The sequence below is a fragment of the Thermobia domestica genome, chromosome 5 (genome assembly GCF_964235325.1).
Source record: "Thermobia domestica chromosome 5, izTheDome1.hap1.1, whole genome shotgun sequence".
NCBI lineage: Eukaryota > Metazoa > Arthropoda > Insecta > Zygentoma > Lepismatidae > Thermobia > Thermobia domestica.
The window spans coordinates 87,585,199-87,602,114 of record NC_137458.1 but is presented as its reverse complement, the minus strand read 5'-3'; the positions used below and the strand labels follow the sequence as shown (position 1 = coordinate 87,602,114).

General features: G+C 32.9%; 2 protein-coding genes across 2 annotated transcripts in view; one reads left to right on the top strand and one right to left on the bottom strand.

The window, feature by feature from the left end:
* LOC145685984 (32 kDa beta-galactoside-binding lectin-like) overlaps positions 1–8,251 on the top strand; it is a 200,589-nt gene extending 192,338 nt beyond the window's left edge. The window contains exon 7 of the mRNA XM_081758791.1: positions 7,911–8,251. Coding sequence (XP_081614917.1) covers positions 7,911–7,918 — 8 coding nt within the window. The 3' untranslated portion in view covers positions 7,919–8,251. The remainder of the gene's footprint in view (positions 1–7,910) is intronic.
* Glyp (glycogen phosphorylase) overlaps positions 5,589–16,916 on the bottom strand; it is a 79,097-nt gene continuing 67,769 nt past the window's right edge. Inside the window, exons 14-16 of the mRNA XM_081758788.1 lie at positions 11,684–11,946; positions 8,778–8,844; positions 5,589–6,468 (exon numbers count right to left, since the gene is read on the bottom strand). Coding sequence (XP_081614914.1) covers positions 6,286–6,468; positions 8,778–8,844; positions 11,684–11,946 — 513 coding nt within the window. The 3' untranslated portion in view covers positions 5,589–6,285. The remainder of the gene's footprint in view (positions 6,469–8,777; positions 8,845–11,683; positions 11,947–16,916) is intronic.

Genomic DNA, 16,916 nt, shown 5'->3' with positions numbered 1-16,916 from the left:
CATTTTGTATTCTTACAGTAATCATATTCTTAATTTCCTTGTAGCACGTAGTGACTTCCTAACAACAAAACAGTGTAGGTAATGTTTCTTTCAGAAAAAAAAAAATGTTCCGGGGGGCACATATTTTCACACGGTACTATTCTTGGTCTTCTCCAGGGGGCCCCAAAAACATGTCTGGAAGAAACACTGAGTGTAGGACTGACATTCAAGTTGATTCGTACAATCGCGATCAAAAAAATAGACTTTTCAATAGTTCCTGAATGTATATGCAGGGTGTCTCAAAAGTCCCTTGACACAGGGCAACTGTTGTTATCAGAGTTACAACAAAACGTAAGAGGGGAAAACAGTCTCCAAATAAGATGTTTTCAATCTAAAGTAAAGGAACTCGAAGGAGCACTTTAGGCTAAACTCTCTTTATGCGCCCAATGTTAAATGAAAATGCAACGTTGCTATTTACCTGAACTTACAACCAGGGACGTAGCCAGAGTTCTGAGTTTGGGGGGGGCCATATTTGCAAAAGGAATAACCCGTATTATATTATATATATATATATATATATATATATATATATATATATATATAGAGAGAGAGAGAGAGAGAGAGAGAGAGAGAGAGAGAAAGAGAAAGAGAGAGAGTATTCAGGATAATTCGCGGAAAATATCGTTTGGAAAACTCACCAATAGATTGTCCTAAATGAAACTTTAACTACTCTTTCGGGGGTTAGAAGTGTGAACCTCTCCTGCGAAATGCAATAATGAAACAATAATTTAAAAAATATGTATTAATAATGTTTACTTATGCAAGGACATTATAAAACGCAAAACTTCATCCAAATATTTTTTGATACATTTATACATATCTTTTTGCCTTGTACCTTTATATAATATGTAGCTTGAGAAAATAGTTACAAATAATATAGTAACAGACGTTCACTACCGAAAAAATGCTATGAGTTCCATGAGGCTACCTGAACTGAACACACAGGCTATCAATACGTATATTTTAGTGTTAAAATGTAATATTCTACATAGTTGAAGAAACATTATATACTAGACTAATAAACTTCAATATAATTTCAACTAGCCATCGTGTACATTTAATAAGCATTCACAAGCTTTAGCATGTTTTTCAAAGATCCTGTCTTCCTTTATATATTATACGGTAAACAATTACGGTCACATTTACTGACCAATTACCGTCAATTTATTACCCTAAAATTTATAGTATTACTGTAAAATTTATGGTTATAGACCACGAAAAGGCCATATGTATGTGCTATTACCATAACTTTAATACTAATACCGTAAATTTTAGGGTACTCGTTTGGCAGCCAGAATTGATGGTAATCGGTCAATAAATGTGACCGTAATTATTATAGTGTAGTCCATTTTATTGTTCACAAAATCGTTAACGTGTTCCGTGCGTCTCAAACATAAATCAATATCCAAGAGGCCTACAATTACTTGAACTTCCATGAACATAAAAAAATCTAATCAACGAAGTCCTATAATAAAATAATAATTGATAAAATATTGGCCTAATATTACAACACTATTTTTTATGTTGTTCTTGCATCATCTGACAACGTTTTGCCACACTGTATTTACAAATTACTTGCTGAACACAAACTGTGACGCCTATGCAACGACTTTGCGAATATATCAATAATTTTATCTTCTTCATGCTTAGAGGCTATCTCTTGTTCTATTTCAAGTGCGGCTAACGCTGATGTTCTATCCTAACCAGACTTACAACTAATATATGATTTGAACCTTTTATGCACGCTCAAAGAACACTCACAAGAAGCTGATGACACAAGTAGCGTCAAGGCTGTTTCCACCAAATTCGTAGTTGGAGGAAAATTGGCTAGGGCAGAGCAGCATGCAGGTCCGAGATTTTTGTAATTTCTTTCTCCTTCATAAGAGATTCTACATATTTTTTTTATTACAATGAATTCATGTTCAGGAAAATCTATTTCGAATTGCGTAGCAGACTCTTCCGTTGCCTCCTTCATCAAGAACAGTTCTGATTTAGGATGACACGCTTGAATGCCACGAATTACATATATATTTTCCTTACAGAATCGTTTGTTAAACTTGTTCGCAATGTCGTCAACCACTGGATATAGGAGTTCTGTACGAAAATTCTCTTCAGTATAACCCTGTGTTCTTTCTTTTCTTCAGAATACTACCCGAAACCAGAAAATCTTTTATACTACTATTATCTCGCTTTTCTCTGCTCTTTGGTTGATTAAATCATTCTACACAATTTTGTTTGACAAACTCCTATGCTTCAGTGTAGAGACGCAATGAATGTTCCTCTGCTCTAAGTTCTTTTATGGCTTCAACAACCGAACAAATAAGTAGCTGGGCGTTTGCTAGGGTAATATTATCATCTTGTAGAAAATTATTCAGGCCACTAGTAATTCCCAAAATCTTACTAAAAACAATCAAGCATGAAACAGTTGCAAATGATTTCAGTTTGTTCGCAATACCCTCAGCTTCAGTAGTCTTCTTAGCATCCTTTCCTTTCCCTCTAATGCAAAGATTATAGCTCTATCATTCTTTTTCATAGCATTCAATGAATGAACATGTGAAACGCAACGAATGCCTGAAAGACCAGGTATACTGGACTGCTCCAAACCTAACGCTGTCTGAGCCTGCTGTATTCGTCTATGAGGCTTTACGACAGAGAAATAATTATGTTAAGTCTGCAATAAATCAAAAAAGGTATTTGCTTTTTCGAACGAACACATTTCTACAATAAATTTAAGTGATGTGCATTGCAATGGTTATACAGTGCGATTGGATGAGACTTCCGAAATTACTTTTGCACACCACCTATGTGGCCTCTCATAACGCTCCGCCCATCGTAAGCTTGCTCAATGCATTTTGAGTCAAAGTTTCGATAATTGTTCCCGATATGTATTCAGCATTTACCTCACGAAGTTTAACAAATTTCAAAAAGTGCTCTATCGGTTTAGGATTTTTCACATATCTCACACAAACACTTAGTTGTTCAGAAACATTAACATCTCGTATTTCACAGTCATAACACTGAATTTTCCAGCGGCACTTACAATGACATTGATGATTTCCTCACCGCAGCACAAGATAACTTCATTTTGAATTTCTGGGAATAAATAAGTGATATTCCCTGGTGCTGTATAATTCTTTAAAAAAGAGTCAAAACGTCGTAACAACTCGAATGTTTGTAAGAAATTCCCTTTATTTAAACTGCTGTCATATTCATCGTTGCCTCGGAAAGCCAATCCCTATCGACCCAAATGGATCACAATCACCACTATACGCTTTAAGCACTCTCGATTGGTAGTTTTTCTTCTCTAGATGCGTGGTTTTGCAGATTCAGGACATCTCCAGTTTCTTTGGATCTCTGAAAGCAGTCATTCACATGAATGTTTTGCTGTGAGATGCTAGCAACTTCCTTATCAATACTGTTCGAATTAATATTATCCTAAGCAACAACACGCACCTTATCAGTTTCGCTGCAGGTATTCACCAATTGCTTATCACTTTTTACGTGTGAAATAAAATATCCAGATTTTATAAATCTCTCTATATTTAACTTAATTTCAAGAATAAATGTAGCCCTATAGCAAACTTAACACTGCGCATTCCACGTTCAATAAGAAAATAGATTCTCTCCCGCTCAGCCACAGTTGCCAGCGCCAGAATAGGTAGGGTATAAATAGTTTACATATTCTATCCTCCTCTGTTTTGCCAGAATCGCTGTTAAATATAATAAAAATAAGGAAGTAAATCTACTCAATATCTTCTCGTAAAACAGTTGAGTTGAGTTGATTTTAGTTTAGCGTCCCTTTCAGCAGCGAGGCTATATGAGATGTGGAAATACTGATTAACGTGGAATCCGAACCACATGAGCTCCCGCCGGGAATCGAACGCCAAAGGCACGTACGCTTCTCGTAAAACAATTAAAATATAAGATACTATGTTGAAAACCCAGCAATATGAGAGAGGTATTCTCCTAGCCTTTGAGTCGAATCGACTTTTCATTTTTTTTTTCTTAGTCGGTTATAGAAAGTGCATTCGTATAGCTTTTTAGCCTTAGTACTTCAAGGCGACTATAAGGCTGTAATCACTCTAAGGGCTGGAAGAACCTCGCAATGTTAACGAAATGACGGTGTAGACGTCATTCCGTTCACTTTTAACGTTTAAGAAATATCTATAAATGGATTTAAAAAAAAAAAAAATCTTTTCTTAGAAGTATGAATAATTTCGGTTTACTATGGATAATTTTTCATTTATTGTCGGATAAAAACAATTTGTAACACATTATTTTAAATACATAATTGGGGGGGCCAAGCCAAGATTTGGGGGGGCGGTGCCCCCGGGCCCCTCCTTAGCTACGTCCCTGCTTACAACATAAGTAAATGAAGTTACTGCTTGAAATGGGAGCTGGCCATCGACGCGTTAACGTAAAAGACAGTAACTTCATTCACTTGTTGAGGGTCCAGGTAAATGGCAACATTGCATTTTCATTTGACATTGGGCGCAGAAAGAATGTACAGTCCAAACGGCTCGTCCGATTTAAAAACTTCCCTCACTTTAGGTTGAAAACTTATTTGAGGACTGGTTTCCCTCTTACATTTTGTTGTAACAGTTACCCTATGTCAGAGGACTTTTGCGACATCCTGTATATCAGTTTTGCCGTATTTTCTTTAATTTTATAGTCAAAAGATTAACATGAACCATCCATTCGAAAAAATAAAAAAAATAAAAACAATCCCTTTTTGTATCTGATTTATAATTTACAGCCTGAAACTTATTTATTTGCCAAATTCTTACAACTAATCGGAGTAAACAAATTTAATTTTATATTCATTATTATAACGATTATATGCATTCTTACTTAACTTCTGTTCTTCGCACAGTGGTAAGTAGGTTTATCTAGTGTTTTTTTCAGACATTTTTTGGGGGGGGGGACTGTCCCTTCCCCCCGAACTGAGTGCCCTCCGGAGAAGACCAAAATAATAAATCTATAATACTGTATAAAAATAAATATAATAGTACTAGCAGTGAATCTCCGAATACTAAGTGTGCCCCCTTGCGCCCCTCTTTGTTAGGGAATCAAAATGGATTAGTGAGAACTCAGCCTGACTCAAGTGCTGAATACGTTAACTAGCTTCCCTAGTTATTTAACCGCTTCCGCCTGATTTTCTCTTCCTCTGCTGTTCTACCTCTATTATTGGACATAACATGCCTGCTTTTCGCTCCTAAGTTTGTTCCTCACAAGTATTGTATGATTTACGGTGATAGTCTACGTTAGAAACAATGAAAAAAAAAAAAATAATATAACATTGAAAAACGGATATGTCAACGAAATAATTAATGGCTCTTTCCTGCGGCGTGAAATATTGCTTTTGCATAAATATTAAAATCCTACTATCTCTCTTACTATACGCATTTTAATGAAAGTGACATGATAAAAATCCAATTTGAGGTCGCTACTATGTTTAAATTCATGTCAACTGTTAGGTTGTGATACGATCAGAAACAAAATTATATTAATTGTTTATTAATTAAGTAATCATTAGAACTAGTAAACAATTCACATAAAAATATGTTTATTTGCACTCAACAAAAATATTACAAATGCTTATGCATACTAGCATACATTAACGTTTCAGTACATTTCTTAGAGTAACTTATTTTAACATTTCATGGCAAGAGTTGCTGGATAGATTTCTTTTTTTCAAATTCTAGTATTAAACTATTCACAGTTTTATTAATTTTGCAATAAATCTTTTAACATCAACAACGACATACAAAATACTCTGTTCTAAACAATTCTAACAGATTTATGTTCGAGAATGTTTCTTTTTGGCACCATTACTGAATACTATGTACAAAAGAAATTTAACGCTTATTCAGAAAATGACATATCTGAGTATTTTCAAAATTCATTGATCTTAAATTTTGTGTCAACTATTGAAATTATCCAAACATACAAAAGTATTTAAAGAAACATTGCAAACTACGCACCCCTTTATTTGTAATAAATAAGTTACACATTTTGCGCAATGCTGGTAAATACTTGTGGATGAATATCTAAATTATTGCTTAGTATAATTAAATTGTTTTCAACTGCTGTATTGCAGATCCAAATGGCAGTGCTGTTAAGTCCTTACTTAATGTTTACTTACGGACGACACCAGCATTGCAAAGAGTGTCAAAATAAAACTATGCTATTATCACTAGACATGATGACCCATTGTTTTTCTATATTTACATCTCCACATCTCATCTATTCCTTGGTATCTTTACTGGCTGGTTCCTCTTCCCGTGGCTCGTGCGGCGCAGGTAGCTTTTCCCATGAAGGCTCCACCCCCCAGATCTCTCGGGCATACTCACAAATTGTTCTATCACTTGAAAATTTACCAGAGGACGCAATGTTGTAAATAGCCATTTGCGTCCATTTCTTCTGGTCCTAATTAAATAGAAAATTTATTTTTAAAAAGTTTTATAATAAACTAGAATCTAGAAATTAAAAAAAAAAAATTATCCACATCCAAGAGAAAACTACCTCCTGAAGATGACTAGCATATAATGTCGCAATAATAATGAATTGTGAAAGGACAGTTTATTTTAAAACATATAAAGTTGAAAATAAAATTATAATTTTCAAGCATTTAAAACACAATTTACTTAAAGAAATAAAATCAATAACGACATATTCTAAATAATAATAATAATAATAATAATAATAATAATAATAATAATAATAATAATAATAATAATCTTTTTGTAAAGTAGGTACGTAAAATTTTGCGTTATGAATAATTGTAGGTTAACTCATTTATTCTATATTCACTGATTGCTATGCCGTATCATATCTATATTTAAAAAATGAAAGTAAAGAACATAAAATGCGACTATGAAGAATCTCGAATTTCAGGTTTTGAAATACAGAAAGCAATTAACATTTTATTTAGTAATATCGCTTTCTATTCCGCTATACACACAACTGATAGCGTTAAGAATCGTTTAATTGGCACTATTGCTTTCATACAATATTCGTATTCGTCATTTGCTGATATTTTGTTTAGATAATTGTAATCTTCAACAGGAGATAGTCAAATTTAATACTGTAAAAGCTTTATTTCTCAAGTTCAACGAAAGTTTGATTCATTTTTGTGGTTTTTTTTTAGTCCGAAGGAAGATATTTCACCGAAACTGCTGCTAATTATTAGTCATGAGAAATAGTCTTAATTACAATTGATCATATTACACAGACAATATTTCTCACTAGCAACAGATAATTAAATATTTTGGGATAACATTGATTGGAAATAAATATCCGGCATTTTACAAAAAGTACTAAATCATGCTCAGGAAGACGTGTTTCAACCACAGAAACTAACCAAAAGATTTTAACGGAAATTTCTAAATATTTGCCCACTACAGGATTAATATCTTGTAAAAACAACCTCACCAGTTTTTTATTTTATTATTATTATTAATTGACTTTTCTTTTCGGTGCCAGAATTTTTATATTGTATATATTCAAATTAAGCCCACAGGGCCACAGCCTCAGAATAACGGCTCTCTTTCAAGTTTTCCCCTATCCTTGCTAATTATCCCAGATACTAGTACAATACAGACTGACTTGGGACTATTAAATCTCCAGGGTCATACAGTTCATGAAAAATTTGTCTAGTTTTTTGACCTGTTATATTGTACACGTCCAATATTCCATCTCTGCTTTGAAGTTCATTTGTTACATTCAAAATTAAGGCATTTGTCGGTACATTAACATTTATAAAGACCTTGAAGGATAAATTAATTTATTGTCAACTTTTTAAAATGTAATTTTGGCGACAATTATAGGGATTTTCTGTTTACAAAATTCTTAAAAATTATTTTCAGCAGTTCAATAATACACCATTCAACAATAAATGTTAAAAAATCCTTACTTGATGACCTTCTCAAGAATACGCTAACCAAAGCAGTGAAGCGACGTGGAAAAATGTGTACATTGGAGAATGGGGAAGATACTTTTTTTTTTTCTTCACATAAGTCAGCTAATACTGCCATACTTAAACTTTTTATCATCATTTATAGTTTTATCGAACTCAACGCAGAGGCCGAATGTGTATTCAGTTCAGTGAATGGTGTTAAAATCGAAATTATGCAGCAGACTTGGGCTGTCTACTTTAAACACTATCTTGAATGCGTTATATTCTATGAATTTGTTTTGGAAGAGTTGTAATCTGTATGAATTGCCACAATAAACGATTTACTCAAAACATTCCTCGTATCATCTCAATCCTTCACTTCAACTACTTGCAGAGAATGGATATCCTAAAGAATATTATCTGAGTAAATAAGTACCATAAGTACCATAGTATTTGTAACAGACTGTGTCTTCTTGTATTTTTTTCATTTACCGATAAATTAGCAACTGACAAGTTTCATTTGACAAAACTTAACGATTGCCTGGCAACTGCGCGAGTTCGACCCTCGATGCGTACTTAAGTACATGTAAGTCAGATGAGCCAGAGGGGAAAGTAATAAATTGAAGACAGTTACCTTAATTTCTGAACTAAAAATATAGTTTCCCATCCAATTTTATAATGTTCCTCTTCCTGCTGCTGCAGTTTGCTGCTCGCTACAGATCCGTTCGCATTTGCTATTACTACGGAAGGAGTTCGGAAATTTTCAACAAGAAGGTTTGAAAGGGGAAAAGTTAATAAATCTTAAACACCTTCTGAGAATAAATTAAAAGTGTGTACTTACCAAGTATGTTTCGCTCACTTTTTCTTGGCACTTGATGTAGGCATCGTAATCTGCCAGTAATAGGAACCTATGGTTTCAAAGAAACGAAAATGTCACATTTAATATTAGATTTTAAAGAAAGATTTTAAGAAAAGGCTACGAAACTCTGATGCATTTAAAACTGTATATTGGGATTATTAACCTAGTGAGTCATTTATTTAACGCGCTACTTCAATCTTTCAATCTAGTTGCGAAAGTGTTAGTAGTGATTCTTTCTTTCCCTTAGTGATTATGTATTAATGGCTTCTACTAAATATATTTAAATATTTCTCTCAATATAGACTCAGACTTCTATTCAGCATTATTATAGTGACTATTAGTAAGTATTCTGAGTTTTCACTCATACTACGGCTTTTCGAACAAAGAAAAATGGAAATTAAGTCAACTTTAGCAACCCACGATTATGCCCTTTAGGCTAAAGACGACTAACATTAATGTAAGAATTGGCTGAATGAGAATGAGGGAGGAAACTAGAGAATCATGAGAAAACCGACGGACACCGGTTTATCCATTACACACTTACATAACCTGAAATCGAACCAGAACCTCTTGCACCAGAGGTGAGCCCTCTACCATTGACCCATAATTTACACAGTCTTTCAAGAAGCATCCAAATTCAATAGAAGGTTACAAGAAGAAAACGTCAGATCTATATGCACGAATATCTTTCCGAAACAAACTTCATAAAATAAAAAGAAACACTCAATGATCCTGGAATATGAGCTGAACATGCATCTTAACAGAATTTAGAATTACTCTTGTTCTATAATTAGAAAGAACTACTGATAATTATAAAGCAGATTTTATCTTTTGAAAACTGTTTTACGCAAATATGTACGAAGAAGGTAACCAATCACAGGTTTGTTTGCTGGGAGTGAATTGCTCTAGGGACATTCCATGTCAAATCAACAAGTCATCAGACTTGACCATCTCAGATTTTTGTAAACATTTGTGCACAGCTTTAGTACAATGAGATGAAAAAGTCCCAAATATTACCCTCTCCTCCTGAAAGTGTCCCCGTACAGGATGTTCAAAAATTTCAAAAAAGGTCATTTTTTCAGTTACAGTGATTATTAAAAATTGTCATAAAATGGTTAATATGTGCACTTGAAACATGGAACAAACACCATTGGAAAGCTTAAAAATTGCTCTACAAGTTGTATTATGTTGAAAAAACCTGTACAATAAAAAATAACATTTCAAAAATTCAAATTAAAATTTGAATTTCGAATTTCGTACAGAAATGTCCCTCTGAATTTGTTCAAAATTGGCCAGATTGTAGTCTCATATGTGTACTAAAACACCACAAACTTGCATTTTGGGCACTCAATGGGATCCGATTCTAAATTCAACATAAACAAAACATTGCAAGATATTGACCATGTGAATATATGGGTTCAGATCGATAACCATTTGCCTGTAGCTATTTATCTGCATCAAAAAAATTTATATTCAACTTTATTTGTTTCTTGATGTATTCATTTGAATTTACACAATTATCCATCTTTCGATTATTTAGAGAGGTATTACGTTTCCGAACATTACTCAATAGAGGTCATTGTTCTTGTTGGTCAGTATGGATGTTTCTAAATTTCTATTGGCTACATTGATACATGTTATTTTCATTCCATTGTTTCAGGATTGCTGTTACAGACATTTGGAAGTGCATCATTGAAATAGGAAAAATAATTTATTGACTAATTGTTTGTGCTGAAAGTGTATGAAGTGATTGTGAACAGTGCCCCTGTGTTTCATAACAAATTTGATACAAATATTGTCAAAGGGAAGGAAATATATCCCTCCCTTTCATAAAGTTTTGTAACAGCAATCCTGAAAGAAAGGAAAGAAAATAACATATCAATGTACCCAATAGAAATTTAGAAACATCCATACTGAACAACAAGAATAATGACCTCTACTGAGTAATGTTCGGAAACGTAATACCTCTCTAAATAATCGAAAGATGGATAATTGTGTAAATTCAAATGAATACATCAAGAAACAAATAAAGTTGAATATAAATTTTTTTGATGCAGATAAATAGCTACAGGCAAATGGTTATCGATCTGAACCCATATATTCACATGGTCAATATCTTGCAATGTTTTGTTTATGTTGAATTTAGAATCGGATCCCATTGAGTGCCCAAAATGCAAGTTTGTGGTGTTTTAGTACACATATGAGACTACAATCTGGCCAATTTTGAACAAATTCAGAGGGACATTTCTGTACGAAATTCAAAATTCAAATATTAATTTGAATTTTTTAAATGTTATTTTTATTGCACAGGTGTTTTCAATATGATACAACTTGTAGAGCAATCATTAAGCTTTCCAATGCTGTTTGTTCCATGTCTCTAGTGTACATAATAACCATTTTATGACAATTTTTAATAATCACTAACTAAAAAATGGCCTTTTTTGAAATTTTTGAAAATCCTGTATAGGGACACTTTCAGGGGTAATATTTGGAATTTTTTCATCTCCCACTGTAATAAAGCTGTGCACCAATTTTTACAAAAATCTGAGATCGTCAGGTCAGATTTTGTCATTTTATTGGTTGATTTCACATGGAATGTCCCTCTGGTAAAAAATATATATATATATATATATATATATATATATATATATACGGACAATGGGGTTAAAATTCTAAAAACCAAAAAAATTCCTAGCATTTTGAAGCTTAACGTGTTATTTTTTGTTTTGTTTCGCAACCGTATATAGTATAGAAAATAGAAGTTTTAACATACTTTTCGTTAAGGGTCACATATCAAATAAATCAACGCAAAGCATGTTAAAACTATTTGTTTCTTCTACACCAATTTGAAGTTTTTAAGGGAACTTAGTGATAAGACAATGGCATACCTGTCGTGGTAAAGGAGAACATTCGAAACGTCTTTAAATTCATCAGGATTTCCAGGACTGAAAAATCCATTTTGTATTTGATCGACACACTGCTTCAGCTCAGGGTTCCTGTTGTAATAATCGAAGGCATTGTAACCTTTTTTCTTGAGGGCCTCCACTTCCTCAACAGTCATTCCAAAAATGAAAATATTTTCACGGCCCATTTCTTCAGCCATTTCAATGTTGGCGCCATCAAGAGTGCCGATAGTCAAAGCACCATTAAGCTGAAATAAATATTAATAAATAAAAGCTTCAGGAAAAAAGAGCAAAGAAACTCAATGCTTATAGAAAAATTTGCTAAAAGCTCCAGAAAAAGAACAAACAAAATTGAATACTTATAGAAAACTTTCCTTGCTATGAAATTTTACGCTCGTAATTTAAGAATTTTGTTGCTTTATAATTACTATTAACTTAAAAAGAAACTCATCATAAATACTTCCAAAGCAACTCAAAACTCAAGTACCTTAACAACATCCCAATAATTATGTCCAATAAAAAAGGAAATTGAATGAAAATACTTATTGTGAAGAATCAAACCAATACATATTTTTCTGCATCGAGACCATATTTATTTATTTATTTATTTATTTATTTATTTATTTATTTATTTATTTATTTATTTATTTATTTATTGCTACCTATTACAGGAGCTTATTCCAGTTACAACAGGCTTACAAAATTAATATTATATCTAAAAATTAACAATAGAAGAAAAAGAAGGAAAAATAAAAATATCAACAAGAAAACATCAGAATATGTAATGGCAAAATTCTAAATGCGTGGGAAGAGAGCATGATATGAATAAAATACTAGAAAAAGAAGAAATAAATTAGCAGATCACATACGACCAAAAACAATAGAAGATGCATTAGAATTCTAATATAATGACTTATGAGAACAGGAACGGTGAGATTCTTCTAAAGTAATTTTATGACGCCATCTCTTAGTAAAAGGTCATAACAGAATCCATAAACTAACTAATCAAAAACAATTATTACTAGATATAATATTATTACTAAGCAAATTCAAAATAGTAACAATAGAAGGGTTGTTAAGATATTAATAACTTACATTGTTATTATATTACAATTAAATTGCCTTATATGAATAGGACTTACTGTTTAAAGAGAAATCCGTACTATTACTATGGTTCACTGCAAATAAACTGATAGATCAAAAATTTTCTTCCCACCACGCTTACGTACATGGTCTGATAAACGAAAACTTTGGTGTTTCTTTTTCCACTATCTTCCCCCTTCCCCACGCAGAGATATAGAATGAATGTCTATATTATATAACTTTCATGATAGCTCACCATATTTTACAAAAAGTGAGATAAGCGACTCTTCTAATATAATAATGACTTCAAATCAAAAATTGTTTTCCTATTAGTCGGGGTTATAAAATGATGGAATTGAAAGGGATGCCAGGGTTGGGGTACTTATTGTATTCATTCATCAATTCACATTAATATACAATCCAAGAGCAAATAGATTTGTATGGGAACTTTATCAAAGTGTTGACATAATAACAGCGGAACTTGAAATAAAAGTAATGTATGTTTGGGTTTGATATCGGTTAAAAGGAAAAAATGCCTTCTCAATATCAGATGCAAGCGAATCAAGGTTTTAAAAAAATTATATTGTATTTAAAAAATCTTCCTGTCAAGATTAGCCACTTGTTTTCCTCCTCCTCCTCCAATGGCAAAGGAGGTGGGGAGAAGTAGAGTATTTTGATTGCCTATCAGCTTATCTAGAATGAATAATACGAGTTTGTATTCCAAACAAGAAATCGAATACAGAACCACGTGCATTGAGGACACACACGTCAGCCACTCGAATACAAAGTTAACTAGTACATCACATAAAATTATATAATAAACAGAAAAGAATCTTGACGTTCCACCACGCTGCGTCGTCAAACTTTATTGATGTAAGCATGAGTGTCACGGGTTAGGACCTGTACTGAGTACAGATTAAGTTTCTTAAGCAATATTGAAGTAGTTTCCCAAGCTGGTCGTATGAGTTTATGCTTCCCAACCTTTACAGCATACCAATTCATAACAAGGTAAATGTTCGAACACTGCATAACTACATAGAATGATTTTCAGCTACTTATTCACTTAAATTTAAAAACAAAATTTTTCGATAAATGAAAATACTTACATATGTTAATCACAATTCTTGCAGAAAAGTACGCTTTGGCTATAACTGACAATATTGTACCGAAATTGTCATATACAAGATCAAACCTTAATATTCGCTCATCTTACTTGTTTGAGATATTGTAGTAGTTCACATCTTGTTCATTATCTTTCGATAACAGTATCCCTATACGAATGTTTCTCAAAAACGAACTAGAAGTTCTTTTCTTTCAGGACGATAGCGTTGCTATGTAAAATCTAACAATTCTGAATTTAGTGTTCTATTTTGACCATTGTTGAACGTGTGGAAAACGTTACCCTAGAACTGTAATCACACCACTGGAAAACTACTACACAACCCAATAGCCTCCAATAATCAAAATACAACAATAAAATCAGAATTGTTAGTTTCGTGGACAATGCGATAACCTCGGATGTCAAAGATCCTATTAATAATAAATTTGAAAGATTGGAAGCAAATTAACCCAGTGTGAACATTAATGTAAAATATTTCAAACCTCAAAAACAAAATATGTGCCTCTTAGAAGTATTTAGTTGTTCATTCGTTTTGTGTATTCCTGGGATGCAATAACAGAACATGTCTTTTCAGTGTTATGTGCTCTTTGAATAAACCGTCTAGATATGACTTATGAACCATACTAATAAAAAACAGTGAATGTCTCAGTCATTCATTATGTGTCACGCTAAGATGTCGCTACCTGCGCTATTCCTTGCCTGTCTCTGCGACGACAGTGTGTTAATTTATTTACTCAGCCATTCTGCTTCATACTCAGGATTTTGAATGTAAAAATTTTAATTATAACTATTTTAGAAGATGAGTTTGTTTCTAAATGAAGTGTATGCTTTTAATTTCATTCGGGTGTTAAACTGTCCAGGCAATTTCCTGACTTAAAGCTAGTAGTTTTAATAACTTTCAGTTTGTTGACATTTGTAAGTAAAACCTCTGCAGAGCGATATTCAAGGTCCAAAAGAAAACAGTATTTCTTAATTATAATGATGTTCTAATCTTATTACTACCATATTCTACAATAAGGAAAATAAAAGAAAATTATATTTGTTTTTTCACGAGAAAACAATAGTACTAAATTAAAAGTAATTTGACATTACAAGAACAAAAATATAATTTCGTTTGACAAAGAATTGAATTAGTTATTATATACATTACGTAATGCTACAGGTGCCCAGTTTTCTTGGTTTTAAGCCTTCAAACACTATATAAGTACCATGTAAAATTAAGGTAATTCACAGCGGTTTCTCTGACGTCATTAAAAAAGAATCATTACAGCACGCTGCCACTTTTATCTGACAAACTGCTGCATGGTCAGACAATTAAACCTGACATTCATATGCACTAAATACTCTGGACTGAAAATTTGGAAAACTTATAATACTTCAAAATCAACGAATCTATCAGCACAATGACATTCAAAAGTGGCTTTGCTTCTGATAATTTATTTTCCAATAACTTTTGCAAGTAGGAGCTCCTTCGTGGCTAAGCGGTTAACGTACGCGCCTTTGAAGCGGGAGAGACTGGTTTGATTCCCGGCAGGAGCTAAAGTGGTTCGGATTCCATGTTAATCAGTAGGTCCACGTCTCAAATAGCCTCGCTGCTGAACGGGGCGTTAAACTCAAAATCAACTCAATGAACTCAGCTTTTGAAAGTATGAGGTGGTGTTAGAATATCTTTCTGTAAGACAACGAAAAAGTGGACCCGAATATCTTTCTGTAAGACAACGAAAAAGTGGACCCTAACTTCCCAACTGAAAAAAAAAAAAAAAAATACATTGACAAGGTACTTCATTGCACAAAAACTCTAGAACACGCCTGTGCTTTTTACACGTCGACACTATTAGTTTTAAGAAACTAACTTTTTCACATAACATTAGTAATCTTGTCTTCGTCTTCATTATACGTATTGAGGAAGCAAACAAGACAGTCTTACCTCAACAATACTCTGTACGTGAGTAAACAATTTCTTCAACATTTACGCTGAAAATCATCATAACCTCTATAACGAAGGTAGATTTTAAAACTACGCTGTAAAAATTATTGTAATTCAGATAAGTGCTGTTTCTGAAATTAGCACCACTTGAAATATTGAGGGAATTACACCTACATGTAGAGGATATAATGCGATACGATTGTTAAATTATATAACAGCAGTAATGAAGTTCATTTCTTCGAATTTGTTTGTATTGAATAAATTTCTTTGGTGATATATGTATTTAGTAATATCACTACTAAGTGTTCACGCACCAGAAATATTCCACTATTGTCATGAGTATAGTTACAGACATGTTTAATGTATTATTTTTTATCCTATCACTTCTTATCCTTATCCTCAGCTTCCTCTAAAAGATTAACGAGTCAAAACTAGTAAGACTTATTACTAGGGTTCGGAAGTTGAAGCTCTAAAAATTGCCTAAAAAGGACCTCTAAAAATACCTAAAAACGGACCTAAAAACTGGAAACAAGGACGTAAAAATAAGACTCAATTTAATTAGAATTACATATTTAATGAATATAATGCTAAAAAAATACAAGCTTCTGGTAGGTTAACGGTCTGTACAAACTAAAGAATTAAGTACAAACTAAAATAAGAAAACTCCCCTCCCTTCCTCAATCACCCATTGCTGGAGGACATTGTTACGCCTCCTTATCTGACTTGTGATTGTTGCAGATCTGGTCTTATCAGTCCAGTCGTTGAAGAATGTCTTATCATTGGAATTTTCTTTACTAAAGAAAAGATGTTTAAGAGGTAGTGGAGAGTAGAGTTAAAGGCCAGTAAATTTATTGTCGAAAGATGAAGTGAAAAAAAAAAGTTTAGACCTATGAAAGTTTAAAAAAGGACCTATAAAAAAAAACGCCGAAAAAGGCAAAAAAGGACAAATAAAATCCCCCACTTTCTGTTTTACAATTACCCAAAATGAACATATTATGTTAAGCCTCGTCTTCGGACACTCGTAAAAAAGAGGATTTTTCCTAAACTTCCGGGTCCTACTTATTACAAAAATTTGGAGAAACCTCGAG